The sequence below is a fragment of the Martes martes genome, assembly GCF_963455335.1.
Source record: "Martes martes genome assembly, chromosome: X".
Classification (NCBI taxonomy): domain Eukaryota; kingdom Metazoa; phylum Chordata; class Mammalia; order Carnivora; family Mustelidae; genus Martes; species Martes martes.
Window position 1 is genome coordinate 14,249,804 of NC_137897.1, and position 20,216 is coordinate 14,270,019.

At 46.9% G+C, this 20,216-nt stretch overlaps 1 protein-coding gene across 1 annotated transcript in view; it reads right to left on the reverse strand.

Annotated features, from left to right (window-relative positions):
- Positions 1 to 20,216, reverse strand: part of MAP3K15 (mitogen-activated protein kinase kinase kinase 15) — a gene marked incomplete at its 5' end in the record, with an annotated part of 120,295 nt that overhangs the window by 36,382 nt on the left and 63,697 nt on the right. The window contains 6 exons of the mRNA XM_080795814.1: positions 354 to 403; positions 7,400 to 7,507; positions 9,180 to 9,330; positions 13,619 to 13,778; positions 14,018 to 14,130; positions 18,147 to 18,317. Coding sequence (XP_080651940.1) covers positions 354 to 403; positions 7,400 to 7,507; positions 9,180 to 9,330; positions 13,619 to 13,778; positions 14,018 to 14,130; positions 18,147 to 18,317 — 753 coding nt within the window. The remainder of the gene's footprint in view (positions 1 to 353; positions 404 to 7,399; positions 7,508 to 9,179; positions 9,331 to 13,618; positions 13,779 to 14,017; positions 14,131 to 18,146; positions 18,318 to 20,216) is intronic.

Here is a 20,216-nt window from a genome sequence, read left to right on the forward strand (position 1 = left end):
TCTACTCAGGCCCCAACCGAGTGTCATTACCAAGTAACTCCTTCAGTTACTGGGATTCTGGAGTTCCCTGAGCACTTGAACATCAGTGACTCAAAGAAGAAATGCTTTCTGTTTCTACAGATGTAACTTCATTTTTTAAAAAAGCTTGAGGCAAGAGTTTAGTCTACTGGCTAGCCCGCCAAATTTCTATGTTAAACAAGCCAAGAAGCCCTTATTAGCAGCACATCAACAAGCCGAGGATTCTGCTGAAAATGAGAATATCACATATTACAAATGAGTGGAAACACTAAAGTAAAACATTGTCATCATTATTTGTATTAGAACAATAATTCCATTTTCCCTTATGTTCTTACCTTATTCCCCTAATGGAAGAAGCTGTAAAGTTCCATTCATGAATTTGTTTCTGCAGGTTTTAAAGACAAAAGTCAGTAGAGCTTGATTTTTTCCATGCAAAAAAAAAAAACAAACACTTTCGTTTCATTCTCTGGTCAATCACTTCTGCTGTTTTACTTTCAAGAGAGATTTAGGAGTTAGAGCAATATATTTCATGCAACTTGGAAGAACAGAAACATTTTCTAATGTATTACAAAAATTCATTTGCATCTCTAATCCAGTTGAGAGCAAACGATCTGAATTTGAAATAAAAAAGGCACAGAGTAAGTACACACTGAATGGACTTTCATCTTCTGTCAACATTTTAGGAAAACTCTAAAGTAAGTTTGGGAACAGCCCACCTAAGTCAAGTGACCTGTGAAAATATTTGCAGGAGCAAGAATGTGGCAGCCACCAATCAGGGCTCCCCAATCTTTCTTTTTTTACCCTGGGCATAGAGCCTGGAATACATTTCCCAGCCTCCCCTGCAGCTAGGTGGGGCCACGTGATGGAGTTTTGACCAATGCGATGTAAGGAGGAATGACGTGCACCATCTATGGGCACGGTTCATAATAACCTCCTCAGCGATCCTCTATTCTGCTACGAGGGGGGATGGGGACCCTGACAAAAGTTTATGATACGAGGCATAAACTTCTATCATGTTAAGGTATTGATATTTGGGGGCTATTTGTTTTAGCAGATAGCTTGTCATAACTAACACTAAGACTAACCTGCATTTCAATCTGTACGTGATGCATTTTAAAAAGTAACTGTTCCCTCCCTCCACTGCCACTGCCTGCACTTAAAAAACGTTGCACAGGGCTAAGCCTCAGAACAAAGATCTGAAATCTGTTTCAGAAGAGCCATAGACTACGATACCAGTACATCAGAAAATCATTTAAAATAAGAAAACACATTTGGTTGGCCTGAAAAATGTCATAAATGACCAGCTAAGTGCCCCAGAGAAGTGTGAGAGCCAGGAGACTGAGCCTATGGCTTAGAAGAATAGCCGCGAGCAGCTGGCCGACCAGTTTCCTGCCATCCTGGAGGAGCAGGAGCAACAGAGACAACCGGGAAGGTGGCCGTCAGTGGGAGAACATCCATTCATCCGTGTCAATTAAGCGCCCACTACGTGCCGGGCAAGATACCAGCACGGAGGACGTAGCAGAGAACAAAACCCCTGCCCTCACGGGGCTTATATTTGAGGAGAGAAGAGCCACAATTAAGTAGTAACTTAATAGCATGACAGAGGACAAAAAGCACTACAACAAAGCCAGAGAGCTGGCAAGGGCATTAAGGTGCGATGGGGGTCATGGTGTTACGCCAGATGCTCTGGGAAGGGGTCTCTGATGACTTTTCAGCAGAAGGTAAAGGAATGAGCCATGCAGAGCCATGGGTGGGACAACAGCCTCAGGCAGAGGGGAAAAGTCCTGTCCCCAGGGCATGTCTGGGAACCAGCAGAGAGAAGAGTGGGAGAAGAGGTTGGCGAGCTCATGAGAAGATCATGCGGGGCCTCAGAGACCATCATCAGGCCCTCAGCTTTTACTCTGGAGAAGAGGAGAACCCTTGAGGGCCGTGAGAGATCAAAGCATACGCCAATGGGAAAGCCACCACCTTGGACCCAGCCAAGGAGGAAGACTGAGCGGGTTTCAGGGGACTTGTGTTCAAAGTCACTGGAAGGCGGCAGTGGTGGAGAGCAGAAGCCTGCTTTTGGATTCGGGTCCAGAAATAGGAACCAGGGCAATTTCGAGAGCACCTTGTCCAACCCACCTACAGGCAAGAAGCTTGCATGTATAGAAAAAGGCCGGTCACGCGAGTTTTCGAAGTAGTTGCAGACGGAAAGTTGACTCTAGGGTAGCTTTAGGGGACTTGAGTTGGGAGGAAGATACACGGGTTAAGAAGTCAACAACACCGACTCCCCTCTATCATCGTCAATGGGCATGGGGGGGTACCTGCTTTGTAGATACTATGGATATAAAAAGCTACAAGTCACACTCGGCATATGGAGCACTTGGGGAGACATTCTCAAAAAGTGATCCAACAGCGATGGGAAATACTGTATACATGATACGGGGGGGAGGGGAGCCTGCATTCAGTGAAAGTGGTAGGAGGGCGGTTAGAGGCGCCTCCGCAGAAGTTAAGGCCTAGATGGCTGGAAGGAGGAACCGCAGGGAGTAAGGAGGACAAAAGAGCACATGTGAGCCCCTGCACGGCCAGCTCCCGAGACAATGACAGGGTGGGACTGTGTAAGGGCTTGACACTCTGTAAGAGAGAGTCTGTCTTAATCTGGAAAGCCACGAGATTCAGTCATGGTGTGGGGGAGCGGCAAGAGGGCAGGTACAGATGTTTTAAAATTATTATTCAACTTCTGACTTGAAGTGTACCCTGTGTTCAGAAAAAGGCACAGTGATCATCGCAGTAAGTGTCCACAAAATGAAGACTCACTGTAAGCAGCCATCTAAATCAAGAGACAGAACATGAGGAGCAGCCCAGAAGCTTCCCTCCTAACCGCCCCCCCCACCCCACACCCCGTCCTCCAAGGGTGGGAACAGCAACCTCTATTCTGCCTCCACCAGCACCGAGAGTGGTGCCTGGTCTGCAAGAACATGTAAATGAAATCGTGAGGTGCACGCTCTCTGGTATGTGCAAGTGAGGTTTTTTGTGAAACATCCAGTGGTGGAAGTCAGGGCCGGCCGCGTGGTTTCTGATCCGGTGTCCCGGTGGGTCAACGGGCACGGTCTCCTCCACTGTGACCGCGGTGGCTGCCCTCCTCCCATCCCGAGCCTCCCGTCACCCGGTGACCTCACCCCTTCCGCGGGGGGCTATTTCACCCCAGCGACATCATGCGGAGGAAATGGACTGAAGACTTCAGCTTTTCACATCAGGGTCAGAAGGCCCCAGCAGGGGCGCGCTAGAAGGAGAGCCAGGGTGGGCTGCGGAGAGCTGGGCCAGGAAGCCAGAGGCGGGGCCACATCCCCAGGGTCCCCCGGGGTGCCGACTCAGAGTCTGTCCTCCCCGTCCCAGAGCGCTACCTCTGGGGAGGCATCTCGGGCGTCTGGGACAATTCAAGCAGCCCTACCCGTGTGGTCGGCGGCTACTCTATGTCTGTTGGTGACTCTGGGGCACACGAGTCACTGAGGGGGCAAGGCTGTGTTTGAACCTGCTCTGCGTGGCCTGCGTGCACTCCTGGGCTGGGGGCCCCTGGGGTCAGCTTGGGAAGGCCAGCTGCGTCCATCTCCTCCGAGCCCCATGTCTGGGCACCTGCTGGAGGTTGCTGGAAACTGGCCATGGTGGGAGCAGTTATACCGCAGAAAGAGGCCAACGCTACAAGTCAGCGCTCTGCTCCCATGTCCCCGTGTCGCGAGTTATGCATTTACCAGCAGACGTCCCTGAATCCTTGGCTAACAAACCAGAACTCCATCCCCTCCTACAGCAGTGCTACAAACACGCGCATGCGTGCGATCTCCCCGCTACCAGCCGCAGCCCACCGGGAAAAAATGCAACACTGTGTAGAGAAATGTCATCTCACTCCAGGCAAATCTGCTTGCTTTTGTGATGCGCAGAATTTCAAAAATGTAAATGAAGGCAAAAGCAAAAGCTTCCTCTCACAGCAAAAAAGGCAATTTATATTTCCTTCAGACGTTTGTTCTGACAACTATGAGCACTTGTGCAAAACATTTCATCAGTCAAGGAAAGCTAGCATTTGCTGCTTATATCGTTCTTTTCCATTTCTTATTACAGACTATGTACAAAGTGAAACATTTACAACTAGGGAGATAGTCTATATAACCACGGGAATGTCCATCAAGGACCAGCAACCATTGTAAGGGACAATAAAATGGGCAAAGTTTGTAGAATTCCACGAGACCAAAACCATTTGGCTCTAAAAGTCTTATGAGTCACTTGAATAGGGTTACTTTCTTTCTCCAAGTACTTGTCATGAGTACATGAGGTACATGAGGTACTGTGACTACGTCAGTGGAATAGTGAGGTTACAGATCGGAAGTTTGAGCATCCTCTCCCGTCACCGTGGCATCAATGACACAAAGAAAATCAGCAAGGCTTGCCTCTAGCACAAGAATTCCAACATCGAAAGCATGGGACCTGGAGGGGGGGCACAACGGGGGGAAAAGCCAGGCTTTGTGGGGGAGAGGGGGTCTGCTGTTCTCTTCTTTGACCACGCTGGTGACTCAGGTGTGCTCGTTTGGCAAACATCCATCGAATTGTACATATACGACTGATGGGCTTTCCAGTGTGTATGTTATATTTCCCATAAAAGGTTGAAAAGAGGGGTGCCTGGGTGGCTTAGTGGGTTAGGCCTCTGCCTTCAGCTCAGGTCATCATCTCAGGGTCCTGGGATCGAGTCCCGCATCGGCCTCTCTGCTCGGCAGGGAGCCTGCTTCCTCCTCTCTCTCTCTCTGCCTGCCTCTCTGCCTACTTGTGATCTCTCTCTGTCAAATAAATAAATAAAATCTTTAAAAAAAAGGTTGAAAACAACTCAAGAGGCAAATTTAACAGAAAACCTATGCATTGTTCAACGGAGATACAGCTGTTTGATCACCATGTGTATATTTTATTATGGCTGTAATTTTTCTCTTTTCCACTCAGAGATTTAAATTAATACCGAGTGCAGTGAAACAAAACAAGAGCCACAAAAGCAATGCCAAGCACCCATGAGGGCGGCTCATCTTCACTGCCTTTCTGTGAAATATCAGACAAACTTCCTGCCTTACGCTTGTGTCGTGGACACGTGGAACGTTCGTGTCTCTGCAAACGAACTGGTGAAGAAGCCCTAAACCCCGGTGCGCCGGTCTTCGCAGGCGGGGCCTTGGGGAGGGGACTAGGGCAGGAGGAGGGAGCCCCCGGGATTATTCCCCTTATTAAAAGGGACACGGGAACCATCTCTCCACCATGGGAGGACACACGAGGAAGACAGCCTTCTGGGAGCTGGAAAGAGGGCCCTCGCTAGAACCTGACCACGCTGGCAGCCCGCCCTCGGACTCCCAGCCTCCGGAACTGGGAGAAAGAAAGGTCTGTTGTTTGAGCCCCCAGTCTATTCTGTACTCTGTTACGGCAGCTCAAGTGGACGAAGGCAACTTGAGATTTCGTGTCTTTTTTTTCTATATGCCTTTACTGAGGTATAAAGGACAGAGACCTGCCTAAATTCCACGTGCATAATTTGAAGAGTTTGGACATACGCAGACAGTCATGGAACCATCGCCACAGTCAGGGTAATGGCCATCTCCATCACCTCCCAAAGTGTCCTTGTGTCCTTTGGTTTCTGTTTTGTGCGTGTGGGGGCTAAGGACACGAGATTCACTTTCAACAAATTACAAAGGGCACAATGCCGTCCTGTTGACTGCGGGTGTCACAGCGGACGGCACACGTCGGTGACTTATTTATCCTGCAGAAGTCACGCTTCGTACCTGCCGGACAATGCGGGGACGCTGTGTCAGGGCTGTTTTTGATAAGGAATTTCTTATATGCTTTTGGGCCTCTGCTTATTCTTCAATGTTATGTTCCATTTTTGAAGATACTGCTTATTTTTTTCTGATTAAGACATAATTGCTCATACTCTTATTTCCAAGACAAAAAAAAAAAAAAATCTTCCTTTGCCAGCTTAATGGCAGAAGTCTCCCCACACTCCAGGAAAACAAATCCAAAAATAGACTACCTAGTGAATGCGCTTGTCAAAGGTACTAGATCTTTTCATTACTAAAGATATTTTATAAAAGAAAGAAGCTGAAGAAGTAGTTTAGACACAGAAAGACCAAAGCGGGAGGAAAAAAAACAGTTACTACCACAGCACCAGGCACGGCCCAGTGTTTCTGTGATCTCTTCAGTGGGCTATTAAAATGTTTCCTCTCCTATATCATTGATGTGAATATAAACTGAAGTGGTGAAAACCTGACAGGAGCTATCACATTGTATTTAATTCACTTTATCTTTAGTAGCTATCAAACGTTATCTTTTTCTTTTTTAAAGACTTGTTTATCTTAGAGAGTGCCTGCGCATGCGCAACTTCGTGCACATGCTGGAGTAGGGGGCGGGGCAGAGGAAGTGAAGGAGACAGAATCCCAGGCAGACTCCCCACCGAGTGTGGAGTCTGATCCCGCAATCCCAAGATCATGACCCGAGCCGAAACCAAGAGTCGGACGTTCAACAGACTGAACTACCCAGGCGCCCTGTAGCTATCAAATTCTAAACAAAAGTAGTCTTAAATTCAGCAGTTCCTTTACTGGGAATTGTGTTCCTGAAACAATACACTGGAGCATGTAGGGGGTCACCACCAGGACGGGCACTGATGGATCTAGCACGGGCTAGAGTGCACAGCTGAGACCGAAATGTGTGCTACAGGCAGGAGGGGAAACACGTTACGCTTCGTCCGTACTTGGAAATGTACCACCATGACACGAACACGCAGGGAATATTATACACCAGGCGGATCACTGTGTGCTATCTGAAAAACTCTCTATGATGCAGGAGTCAACTAAAAAAGTTGCAAAATAATATATACTGTATAATCGCACTTTAATGAAAATGCTTCTCTCTCTCTATACACACACACACACACACACACACACAACGTACGCGCTCATACACACACTTACACATACATAAGGGAGTTTAGACAATGGTAAAGATGGAGATCCATCAAGTCACTGGGAAGGGGAATGGGGACGAGGTTTGGGGGATTTGGAGGGACTTTCCCGTTGCTCCTTATCCACTTCCTCATGGTTTAACTTCTTTTTTCAACAAGCCCATACTCATTCACACGAATATACACACATTTGTACAGACACACGCACATACACAAATATGTAATATAAACACACATAAAACGGGCAAACCGGCGTGGTCTCTCCCATCTGTGATTACTCTCTCTCACACGCTCCTGGACCTTGGAAGTCAGGCGCAGATGCCTGTTCCTTCAAACACAGCAACACATACTCTCCTACTTGAACACCACATTTCTGACTAAACAGCAGAGAGTGAAGAGAGAGCTGTGTGTGATTTTTTTCCTTACCATTTCCGTGGGTGAGACATGCCACAGAGAAACGGTCTTCTCCTCAGCTTCACTGTTTAGAGAGATGTATGAAGGCTGGTAGACTTTGGTTGGTTCTATCACCAGCACCTGAAAGAAGAGACTTCTGTGACACACAGGAATGTACCAGACAGGCTACTCTGCCCAGTGAGCAAGTGGGAAGCGCTATGCTCCACAAATGCTCGAGAACCTACTGTGTGCCAACACCACTCTAAGGCCCGTGGATACCACAGTCAGGACAGAAGTCCCCTCCCTGCGGGCGGGGGGGGGGTGCTGTGTTCATGCTCTGACGGGGTAGACAAGAAACACACACACAGGGATAGGGAATATGGTCCCCTGTGCAGCTCGGGAGTGAGTACAACAGAATAAAGGTGGGAGGGGGTCACTTTAGACAGGGTGGCCCAAGAAGGTGACAGAGAAGCAGGAAGGCAACAGTTTTTGAGAGAAATGAAGCAGACTGGATGATAACAGGTAGGTACCCAAGTCTATAAAAAAATACAAGGGGACGAAAGGTGAGACGACATTCCATCAGTAATGTTTTACTGCTGGGGGAGAGGGAGGAAGGGAAGGAGAAAGAGAGAGGAGAGGGAGGTAAAGGAGAGAGGGAGAGGAGAAGAGAGAATAAATGGATGAATTTCTAAAGCAAAGAAAACAACATATTTAAGATCGCTAAATCTGGGTAGACATTACACAAGTGTCTGTTCCATTTTTTTTGGTACCTTTTAATAAGTTTGAAATATTTCATAAAAAAATCACTTTCCGGCTAAGATCAAGTGTGAAATATTTCATAATTAAAAGATTTTAGGGCGCCTGGGTGGCTCAGTTGGTTAAGCAACTGTTTCAGCTCAAGTCATGATCCCCAGGGTCCTGGGTTCAAGTCCCACCTCGGGTTCCCCCTGCTCTGCAGGGAGCCCACTTCTCCTCCCTCTGCCTGCCACTCCCCCTGCTTGTGCTCTCTCTCTCTCTCTCTGTCAAATAAATAAATAAAAATCTTAAAAAAATTTTAAAAAAAGGATTTTAAAATCATTACCAAATCATCTCAAAGAACTTAATCTTCATTAGAAGCTTAATGAAATTCCTCAACATGGCACGTTCACAAAATCTCATGGTGTAAATATTAGGGACAGTGATCTGAAGTTTGGTATCTAGGGTGCTTGGCTATCTTACTTATGACTCCTCACAAGATGGTCAAAAAAATTCAAACAAAAACTTGATGAAAAGCTAATAGTCATTTTGCTTTCCAATAATGTTTTCAAAATTAATTAGTGGCACTGGAGGCAAACCAAAGCTCAATGGGAAACTGGTGCTAAGTCCCAAAATTTCACTCTTACTCTTAAAGTGACTTAGAACAGGGTTCCTCCATCTTGGCACTGCTGAGACTGGCGGCTGGGGAATTCTGTGTTGGGGGAGGGGCTGTCCCATCACTGTGGGACGTTTGGCAGCACCCATGGCCTTCCCCCCATTCGCCGCCAGGAGCAACACTTTCCTCACAGTTGTGGCAACCAAAAACGTCTTCAGATATTACCATATGTCCCCTGGGAGACAGAAGGCCTCTCAGTGGAGACCACTATCTTAGAGGTTACAGCCGACTTTTTCTAGTGAGTTGATCTATCACTGGCTGATTCTACCTAAGCCGCGTGGGTATCCCAACATTTTCAATTACTCTAAGGTTTTCTACCTTTCAGAGCATTCAATAATTAGACAGCACCAACCCCCAGTTTCTTTTGTTCTACCTGAAAGAAATGGATTAAGCATAACTTACTGGAAATCTGAGTCCATTAGTAACTTCATTTGTTGCCTCGAAAATCATATCTAACCAGAAGTTAAGCCGTTCTTGCCTGGGTGAATGTTCAATAGTAGGTTTCTTGAAGCGCTGAATTAACAACAAGTTCTGAACTAATGATCGGAGGTACCTGGAAAAATCACCAGCATGGATAAATTAGATTCTTCAAGAAACAGAATTCCATTATACTCCCTTTAAAAGGTTTCCCAAAAGCTTCATTTACTTAAATTCATATCGCGTAGTGAGTGCTTCTTAATCCTTTGGCAGTCACACACATAATTAAAGGAAAACCAAAGAGTGGGCAAAAGAAGTTTGTCCACCAAAATCACACAACATGGCTTTTTACCAACACTGGGCGAATGGTATTCAAAGTGGAGACACTGGCAAACATATGCCAACTGTCTTAAAAACAAAAGCATGCAGTTTGAAATTCAAAGCAATTGCAAAATGGCAAAATTTAAAACTCAGTCTTTTTAATTAAAAAAAATTTTTTTTCTTCTCATGGTCTTTTAATTAACCTTTTTATTTTGGAGAATTGTAATTTACATGTAGTCAGTCGTAAGAAACGATACAGAGATCTCGTGTACCCTTGGCCCAGTTTATACACTAGTGATGACAGCTCATAAAATTCTAGAACAAGATCACAAGCAAGATATTAATACGGATACAGTTCAGAAAGGACGAATACCCAACTTTTGTAGCAACATGGTCAGGACTGGAAGAGATTATGCTGAGTGAAATGAGTCAAGCAGAGAGAGTCAAGTATCATATGGTTTCACTTATTTGTGGAGCATAACAAATAATATAGAGGACAAGGGTAGATGGAGAGGAGAAGGGAGTTGAGGGAAATCGGATACAGTTAAGATAGAAAATGTGTCCACTGTCCATGAACAGACATTTCTGCAAGGAAGACATCCAGATGGCCAACAGACACATGAAAAAATGCTCCACATCACTCGGCATCAGGGAAATACAAATCAAAACCACAATGAGATACCACCTCACACCAGTCAGAATGGCTAAAATTAACAAGTCAAGAAATGACAGATGCTGGCGAGGATGCGGAGAGAGGGGAACCCTCCTACACTGTTGGTGGGAATGCAAGCTGGTGCAACCACTCTGGAAAACAGTGTGGAGGTTCCTCAAAAAACTGAAAATAGAGCTACCCTACGACCCAGCAATTGCACTCCTGGGTATATATCCTAAAGATACAAACGTGGTGCTCCGAAGGGGCACGTGCACCCGAATGTTTATAGCAGCAATGTCCACAATAGCCAAACTGTGGAAAGCGCCTAGATGTCCATCAACAGATGAATGGATAAAGAAGATGTGGTATATATACACAATGGAATACTATGCAGCCATCAAAAGACATGAAATCTTGCCATTTGCGACGACGTGGATGGAACTAGAGGGTATCATGCTTAGCGAAATAAGTCAATCGGAGAAATATAACTATCATATGATCTCTTTGATATGAGGAAGGGGAGATGCAAGGTGGGGGGGTTTGGGGGGAGGTAGGAAAAGAAAAAATGAAAAGATGGGATTGGGAGGGAGACAAACCATAAAAGACTCAATCTCAAGAAACAGACTGAGGGTTGCGGGGGGGAAGGGGGACGGGAGAGGGTGGTGGGGAAATGGACATTGGGGAGGGTATGGGCTATGATGAGTGCTGTGAAATGTGTAAACCAGATGATTCACAGACCTGTACCCCTGGGGATAAAAATACATTATATGTTTATTAAAATAAAAAATTAAAAAAAAAAAAAAAAGAAAATGTGTCCACTGTCACAAGGATCCCTCACGTTTCCCTTCCCTCCCATCTCTCTCCTATCCTCCTTGACCCCTACCAACCCCCAATGTGAAACTCGTGTTTTTTTTTTTTTTAATTAAATCTGACCAGGTAGAATTTGAAGTTATAAGATCTTCAATCTCATCACATCTTTACTGTCTTAAGGCAGTTTGAAGTGTCTGAAACACAGCTTCCAGGCAGTGGTGGTTATGTCCTCTTTGGTACCGAAAGGGGCTGGTTGAGCTGAAAGCATGAGTATCATTTTGTCCTTGGAGGGTCAAGTCTGGAGCTGTCCTGGGAAGGCAGGTCAGCTAGACTCTGCCTAGCTTGGGTCCTGTGCACTGAAGTGCTCAGTAGGCCTGGGTTGTCCCAACTCTACACAAACCAAAGAAAGGTCTGGCCCTTGACTCGCTTTTGGGACATCACCTTTAAGCCCTTGGGATACCCAGCCTAGTAAGAATGCTTTTGTTTACTGGGGGCCTTGGGCCATGCCAGAAAGTTCATGCTAACAACAGGATGCATGATGGGGGCCTTGGGCCATGCTTTTTCAGGGCCATCTCCACAGAGGCTGGGGACTCAGTGACTAAGGTCAATCACGTGGGTGCTCCGTACTTGTACAACATCCCCGGAAAACCCTGGCCACCAAGACTTGGTGAGCCTCCCCGGTTGTCAGTACTTCATGCATGGTGCCATACATCCTCGCGGGGAGAACTCAGCCCTGTCCCTGTCGCTCCACTGGGCAAGGACAGCTAGAAGCTGGTACCTCATCTCTCCTAGACTCTGCCCTTTGTGCATTTTGTCTTTGCTGATTTCAAGCTGTATACTTGTCTCGTAATAAACCTTAACCATGAGTACAAGAGTTTGGGGGTCCTGTGAGTTCTTCTAGTCAATCAGAAACCTCAGGGTGATCTTGGACCTACAGTATTAGGTCCCAACAGTGTAAGTCAGTGTCGGTGCTGATATAATAAGAATGCATTCAAGGCTCAGCTGTGCCCTCCACAGAGTCAGCTCAGTCTGGCTCGGGTGCAGCAGGTCACCCTGAGAGTGGAATTCTGGATAAAGCAGCCACTCGGGGGCGCCTGGGTGGCTCAGTGGGTTAAGCTTCTGCCTTCGGCTCAGGTCATGATCTCAGGGTCCTGGGATCGAGCCCCGCATCAGGCTCTCTGCTCAGCGGGGAGCCTGCTTCCTCCCCTCTCTCTGCCTGCCTCTCTGCCTACTTGGGATCTCTCTCTCTCTCTGTCAAATAAATAAATAAAAACTTAAAAAAAAAAAAAAGCAGCAACTCCACGAGGGCTGGAGGCTCTGCCTGCCTCCTTGTTCACGAAGCCTCAGGAAGATTTCAAGAGGTAGATATGGTTCGGGCATCAAATTTAGGTCCTTCAGACGGGGAAGAAATGGGGTTCAACTAAAAAAGACTGAAGACGTTTCTGAGCCCTGGGAGTCCAGATTGGCCCACCGAGCCGGGAGAGAACAGGGGGCAGATGAACACGGATCACTAAAAGTAAAAAGTTTTAAGTTATGCACGTAATCCAAACGCAGTTCAGACAAACCAGAAAAATAGAGATGGTGGGGGGGTGGGGGGAGATTAAAATCTTCTCATAAGGCTACCTCCCTGAGATAGCCACTGTCAATATTTTGGAGACAGGCCCTCCATCGCTGATTATCTGCACAGGTACTGAAGGAGCATCTCTTATGGGACTCCAGGAAGCAATGACAGAACGGCGATTCTCATGGAGCTTCGTGTCTACTGCCAAGTCGGCTACTGCCCCCCGCCCTCGGAGACCTTGCTGGCAGTCACATGCTGAACAGATTTTTCATCAAAAGGAGTCCACAGAGAAGAGTAGTTCTCGAAGTGTGGTTTCCAGACCAGGGGATGCAACTTCCCAGGCCCTACCCGAGACCTCTGGAACCAGGTAGCGCAGGGTGGGGCCCGGCAATCTGTGTTTGAATCAATATAGTTGATTCGGATACATGCTGACGTTTGAGAACCAGTGACAGAGAACACTGTACCCTGCCAATGGCTTTTCTTGCTCTGGGATACACCCTGAACACACGTCCATGTCGCCCAGTGTTCTTTCTGGCACGCTTAATGGCTCCATGATGGGCTAACCTGGGGCCAGCGCTGCGGCACCATGTTCTTGACCATATCTAGGTCTTTTATTTTAGTTCTGGGTTCTGTCTGTGATGCACATCACCTTCTTGGTGTGCCTTTGGCTTTTCTACCTGTTTTCTCACAAGTACGTACTAGCACCAAAGAACATCTTGTTCTTGAGGACTGAGATGACCTGAAGAAATTAGTAAGATTGAGAGCGCTCAAAGAGATAGAGCACGTAGGGGCATCATCTGTACATGTATGTGCCTGTCTGTCTGTCCTTCCCTCCTGTCACATAAAACCAAGTGAGCTGGCAGAGCGGTTCTTGCTGCCATAACTTTGCGTTAGCGAGGGAGTCAGAAGGAGAAATGCAGCAACTGATACTGTCTTTTGCAATTCCAGCTCTTCTCCCTCCAGAACAAGGTCGGGTATCGAGAGAAGCGAGGCACACATGTGCGCGTGCGCATGCGCGTGCACGCGCGTGTGCACACACACACACACACACACGGACACACGCAGACACACAGGACTCACCAGGCTGGAGGTTTCAGTCTGAACAACCTCTCTGCTGCCTGGACGGCCTTCCCGACATCGCTGGCCAACATGCTGACGTTGAAGAACTGACCCACATCCCAGTAATTGTTCATTTTCTCCAAGCTCCCTTTTCTTCCCAACAAACTGTTCAGCCGGACACCTGAAGAATTCGAATTTTAGATGAAGCTACGAGAAAATCTTTCTAGCTTCTCTCCTAGTACGCAAGCCTTGAGAGAGAGGCAAAAGCACGCACTTCATTTTGGCTACGGTCTCAGGACTGCTACTAGAGAGTCCCCGTTCCTTCTGAAAGAAAATGCTAATTATTTGAAGATAGTTTTTAGTGCTCAATTTGGATGACCAAAGCCTGTCAGCCTATCATGCGATCAGAAATAGCTTTACCTATCTTTCTTAGTTCCATGGAAGTTTCAAATTGTTGTCCAGCAACCATCAGCAAAACTGCCAGGTTAATTCCTGAATAAAGAGACGACTGGAGCTCAAACCCTTTGCGGTACCTGTAATGACAGACCCACCAGATTCTTGTTATCATGGTAGAAGGAAAAAATGACAAATGATGGCAGAAGCCAACCTTCTCATGAGTTCTTCCACCATCTCTGGTTTTCCAGGGCCCCCTCCCTCTTTACATGCAGCTACAGCCAGCAAATAGCTCCTTAAAAATGTCATCATCATTACACTAAGGAGTCAAAACCATTTTCTCCATCAGGGTTAGATTTTTATAAAAAACCGTGATCGCTGAATGAGAGGAGGACGTTAAAGTACAAAAAGAAACATACAACTTTTTATAACCCTACTCACAAAAGGAGACCGTGACTGGATGTCTAAATCTCATCTTAAAAGCAAGACTCCGCTTGTATGCGGAGCATTTTTGTTCTTATAGAGCAATTTCATCAATTGCAGGCTATTACTCTGCAGGCTGTTTGTTTGCTTTTTATCACAAAATTGAGTCCGTTTTTCCTGGAGGAAGCGGGGCTGCTGGAACCCGGCCCCAAGATCGCTCTGAGAGTCGTGGCGTCAAGTGGAAGAAGGAGCCGGAGGCGAAAGGGCATTATCCCAGAGAATACTATTTTTTATTTGTCAGAGAGAGAGGGAGAGCGAGCAAGCGAGCACAGGCAGAGAGGCAGGCAAAGGCAGAGGGAGAAGCAGGCTCCCTGCCGAGCAAGGAGCCTGATGTGGGACTCGATCCCAGGCCGCTGGGATCATGACCTGAGCCGAAGGCAGTCGTCCAACCAACTGAGCCACCCAGGCGTCCGAGAATATTATTTTTTATTCCAGAAGTTTGAAGAGTGCCATTTTAGTTCTCTTACTATTTTTTTTTCTATACAGAGAAAGCTGCTTTCCCTTCCATGAGCGGGTAGGACTACCCTGACTGCAGAAAAAAAGAATTTGATCGATGAAGTAATGACAATGAATGTCTTCCAGTGGCACAGTTCAGAGCAAAGACCTGTAAACCAGGAGGAATTCGATCACCTGTGCCACAGCAAGAGAATTAAACACCAAGAAAATATTCATTGTGGAAGGGAGAACCTATCATTTAAGTCTGTTAAATTTCAGCTTTGTGAACTTTGGGGCAAGAAAACACTACGCTCAGATGGACCAGAGAATGCTGAGAAAGTTGGTCCAACCCCAGCCAACAAAACTCCAATAAAATTGAGCCCCACCCCAGTATGTTTTGGGGATTTTCAATACCTTACCCCATGATATTTGATTTTTTCCACACCTTCTTTTACAATCAAAAGTTATCTGGGAAGAGGGGAGACCTCTCTCTGCCTCTCATCCATAAATCCAACAGGCCCAGCTTAGGGGCTGACGAGACCTGAATGTGGAGTCAGGACCGCAGCCCCAGGTCTGCCTCTTCCCAGCCCCCTGCCTCCCGCAGCCGCAAGTTACAGCTCACTACTGGAGCGCCTGGGTCAGATGATCCCAACGTCTCACCGGAGCTACACCGCAGAATGTGACTAAGCTTCATTTGCCTCCTGGACCCACCACCTTCTCAAGTGGATGGAGAAAGGCTCCTGGGACTTTCTTGAAATAGCCAGAGGCAGTCATCTCCTGACCTGGGGGCTGAATTCTTGGCCACTGTGGTGGGAACACAGCTTCCTACTTTGGCCCTACCCGACATTAATTCCCCTTCAACACCCCAAGTGACTCCTGGCACAACAGTGCAGTAGGTACCCCTGGGAATTTACTAAGAATAAAATGGGGTCCCTGCTCTCCACAAGCCTATACTATGGAGGAGATAGTAAGATCCCCACACACAACGAGCAAAATAAGAGAATTTCTACGTGCTTTCTCTGCAGAGCACCTAGAATGGCGATCTAAGAGTTTGAATTTTTCTTTAATGGGGAATGGGGAGCCACAGCGGGTCTTTGAGCTTTAGAAGGAATAAGGAATGGTGGTTCGATCTCTGACGGCTAGGCTTTAGAGACACCGAGCAGAGAGCCTACTTGGGAAATTGTGAGAACATTCCTGGCAGGAAAGTGGAAAGAAAAAAAAAAGGCACCAGCAGGGTCGTGGAGAGGAGAATGAGGGAAGACGCGGAGAGGGGCTGGAACCGGGGCCCGACCGCGTCAGGAGGTGAGTGAGCGAAAGTCGGCAAACATTCACAGAAGGTGTAAGCGCAAGAGGCTGAAGAGTGGTCGTAAGAAAGCAAGGCCCTGGAGGCCACCCCACGTGGAGCGGAGAGAAGGACGTTAGCCTCGGGTACACTGCCCCTCAGAGAGCAGCGCCACCCTCAGGTGGGACAAAGAGGGGGTGACGTGGGGCCAAAGCGCAGGGCGCCGGTTGGGTTGCAGATCGGTGCCAGGTGTGGGAGTGACAGGGATCACCAGCGAAGAGAGTGGATGGAGAGAAGGGGGGAGAGGACAGAGCCGGACAGAGCCAGAGGAGGAGAGGGAAAGGGAAGCAGAACGGAGAGCGCGGCAGCCATGTCAAGAGCGCCTGTGACAGACGCAGATGAGGTAAGCTACGGGCTCCACCTTCAACACGCGTCCAGCTTCTGGCATCTCCTCATGTTCGTCAGCACCGCCTGGTTCAAGTTACCACCAGCTCTTCCCTGAACTACCGCAGTCGTCTCCTAGCTGTTCCCTGCTGCTGCCCTGGCCCCTGTGCTGGGTGGTTTAATAGCCATGATTCCTCCTCATCCCACTACATACACGCCTTTGTCACTCTTCCCTGCCATGGCTCGGGTCCATCTCTCCACCCCCTTGAATCGGGGCTAACCATGTGACTCGCTTGTGGTGTGACCAAGAGCACGTGGCACAACTGCTCTCCCGGGAGCTCTGGAGCCGAAGCCTCCGCCTTCACTCTCTGAGAACGCTGCCCACCGCCTGACAAAGCCGGTCGGCCAGGGTCAGAACCACAGGCAGAGAACAGAGGGGCACCTCCAACCCCAGCACCAGCTGCCAGACGCGTGGGAAGCCATCTTGGACCTTCCAGCCCCGCTGAGCCTTCAGCTGACCTCGGTTTCAGGAGTGAGCCCAGCACATCAGGAGGGGAACCGGCTGAGGAGTGGCCTGGCCAATGCACGGCGTCATGAAAAATTATAAACCACTCTTTCAAGCCATTCCTTTTGGACGTGTTTGTTATGCAGCAAATGATAGCTGATACACCCCGAAAATGTATTCTTTGCGTAACAGTGAGAGTGCATTGGTGAAAATGCATGTCAGATCTCGTCTCTACTCTGCTCAGAGCGCTCTGATGTCACGTCATCTCCCTCAGAGTTCAAGGGTCTTCTCCCCTCCTGTTTTGTGCCACTCTCCCCTCACTCATGCCTCACCATTCCTAAACATGCCTGGGAAGATCCCCCTCTGGGTTTTGGCCCCTGCTGGCCCCTATCCCCGGAACACTTTCTCTACGGTTCTCTCCAAGGCTCATCTCACTGCCTTCACGTCTTTACTCACCTTCCCTGACCACCCTAGCAGAGACTGCCTCCAGCTCCTCTCAAGCCTCCTTCCCGCCCTGATGAGCTCGCCCCTAGAGCCCTCATCAACAGGTAACATCCGGTTCTTCTCTATTTCTTTGTCTGACTTCCCTTACCAGCCATGCAAGGTCCACAAGGGCCAGAATTTGTGTCTATGTCTGCTGTGTCCTTATCCCCACCACCTAAAAAAGTTGCCGGCATACAGTAAACCCTCAGTCAACATTCCTTCAGGAAGGGAGTGAGAAAGGGAGGGCAGGCGGGTGGGCTCACTGAGAAGATAATGCCCTGATGGTGGCAGAACAAAATTCCGGCAGGAAGAGCTGGGAAGGAGCATGCTGAGCCTCCTTCTTGCACCTATAAATGAGTGAACTTATGGGAACAAAGTCACCACTACAAAAACCTGTTTCTAATGGTTTCCTTTCAGAAAAAGGCATCTGGAAATTCCCAAACCACTTCTATGCCTTTTTTTCCCCACTACCGGCAGACAGACAGGCAGACAGGCATTCAGATGGACAAGACCTGGATCCTTGGCCTCTGCAATTCTGTCCCTTGCAGAGATGCTCGTGCTACTGACTAGGAGGGAGGGTTTACCACTCGATGGCGTTGTCTCGGCTGGTGTCATCTTTGCAGTCTGAATCCAAGAAGATGTCCTTGTAGATCCTCCCACACAGGCAGAACATGTCAGGGGCCGGGTGGTCACAACTCTGCAGAACCTGGAGCATGACCTGCAGAGCCTTCTCGCGGTCGCCTGGACTGTTTCTCCTGAAAGATTTGTGCGGAAAGATCACACATGTCTGAATTAGGACCCGGGAGCATATGCGCTCGTTCTGTGAAGGGCTGCTAAAAGGATGCTGTGTTTTAGCAGGAAACAAAATCTAACTCATTTTTTCATGTTCAAATATAGCAACTGCTTCAGACCCACACCATTAAATCTCACAATGTCACACACAGCCCCCACTTGGTCCCTTCTCTCAATGAGACCTAGATTGTGGATGGAAGCAAATGCCGACTGATGTGTCCGCAAGAGAAAAAAAAATAACACGGCAGCCTCCTGTAGCTAGACGAACAGCAAGGATTTCAGAAGCCAAGCCTGAATTGTGATGATGACACAATTTGACAAAAGATTCTTCTGGAAAAGCAGCAGGGCCTGCAAATCCAGAAAGCCAAGAGAAATTTATTTCTTGACCTGAGATGGCTTGCCATCTTCAAACAGGCCAAGACCCTAGCAGTCCCAGTCCTCTGGTCTCATGTTATGTCCAACAGAGAAGAAAATTTAGAAAATTGTTTCTATATTCATAAATCAGTCTTCTTGCTTATTAGAGGATATGGTAAAAAAAATTTCATTTTCCACACAGGTAGTGGATTCTTTAGACCGTTGTTAAAATAATCTTTCCCATCAAATAACCTGAGTTTGTGGCTGTGAAATATTATGTCTTCCTGTGAAGGTTTGGAAGCAAATGCCTGACAGCTGTGGAGACTGAGGAAATCAACTACAGCTAATGATGTTCATTTTCTAATATAAAAGAGTAAGTACTTGTAAAGAGTAGTAATTTCTATATACTATTGCTATGAAGTGATTTCTAGGATGTATCATTAAGACAAGAAAGCTATGTATTGAATACTGTGTACAGAAAGCTACCTTTTTATTTAAGCAAAGGGGGGATGAGAATAGAGATATATACCTGCTTTTATTTCTTCAAAATGAAAGGATAAACCAAAAGGAATAAAAATGACCACCAACAGGTGGAGGGAGAAAAAAAAATGAACGGACAGAAAAAGAAATTCACTTTTTGTAATTTGACTGAAACTATGGAATTTTTTTTGGTAACATATAATGTATTACTTGCTTCAGGGATACGGGTCTGTGATTCATCAGTCTTACACAATTCACAACGCTCACCATAGCATATACCCTCCCCAATGTCCATTACCCATTGTCCCCAAACCTCCCACCCACCCTCCCCTCCAGCAACCCTCAGTTTGCTTCCTGAGATTAAGAGTCTCTTATGGTTTGTCTCCCTCTCTGGTTTCGTCATGGAAACTATGAAAGTTTTTTTACACAATTATAAAAAAAATGAAATTTAAAAAATTTAAGTGTTTCCTAAAAACACCATCTGAATTTGTGGCTGTAGCAAAACAAAACAAATGAACCTCCACATGTGGTTGATGGGTCACCCACAAAAGAGAAACTAATTCATGTGATTTTTTAAAAACAGCAATTTGACCATATTTTCTTAAGAGCATATAACCTAAGAAGAAAACGTAAATGCAAAGAAATTTTAAATAGTTTCCAGTAATCCTATTGTTAGTGATAATAATGGTACTGGTATTTTGAAAATATCACCTATTTGTAGTAAAGAATACAACAAAATAATGATGTTAATATCATTAAGAACCAGAGATACATAAAATCCAAGAAATTCAGTAAAAAGCCTATGGCCCTAAATTTGAATTGGAACATCAGCATGAATTCACCAAGTGGTTTTCCTAGCTCGGTTTACCTAAAAGGACCAAAACAAAGACCAACTCAGTAGCAATGAGAACCCCCAAGCCCTGACTAGGATTTCTAAATACCATATCTCACTACACGGAGCCAGGACTCCGTGGAGGAACAGCTGACTCCAGACAGGTCTAACATGATCCTGCAACATCTCAATACAA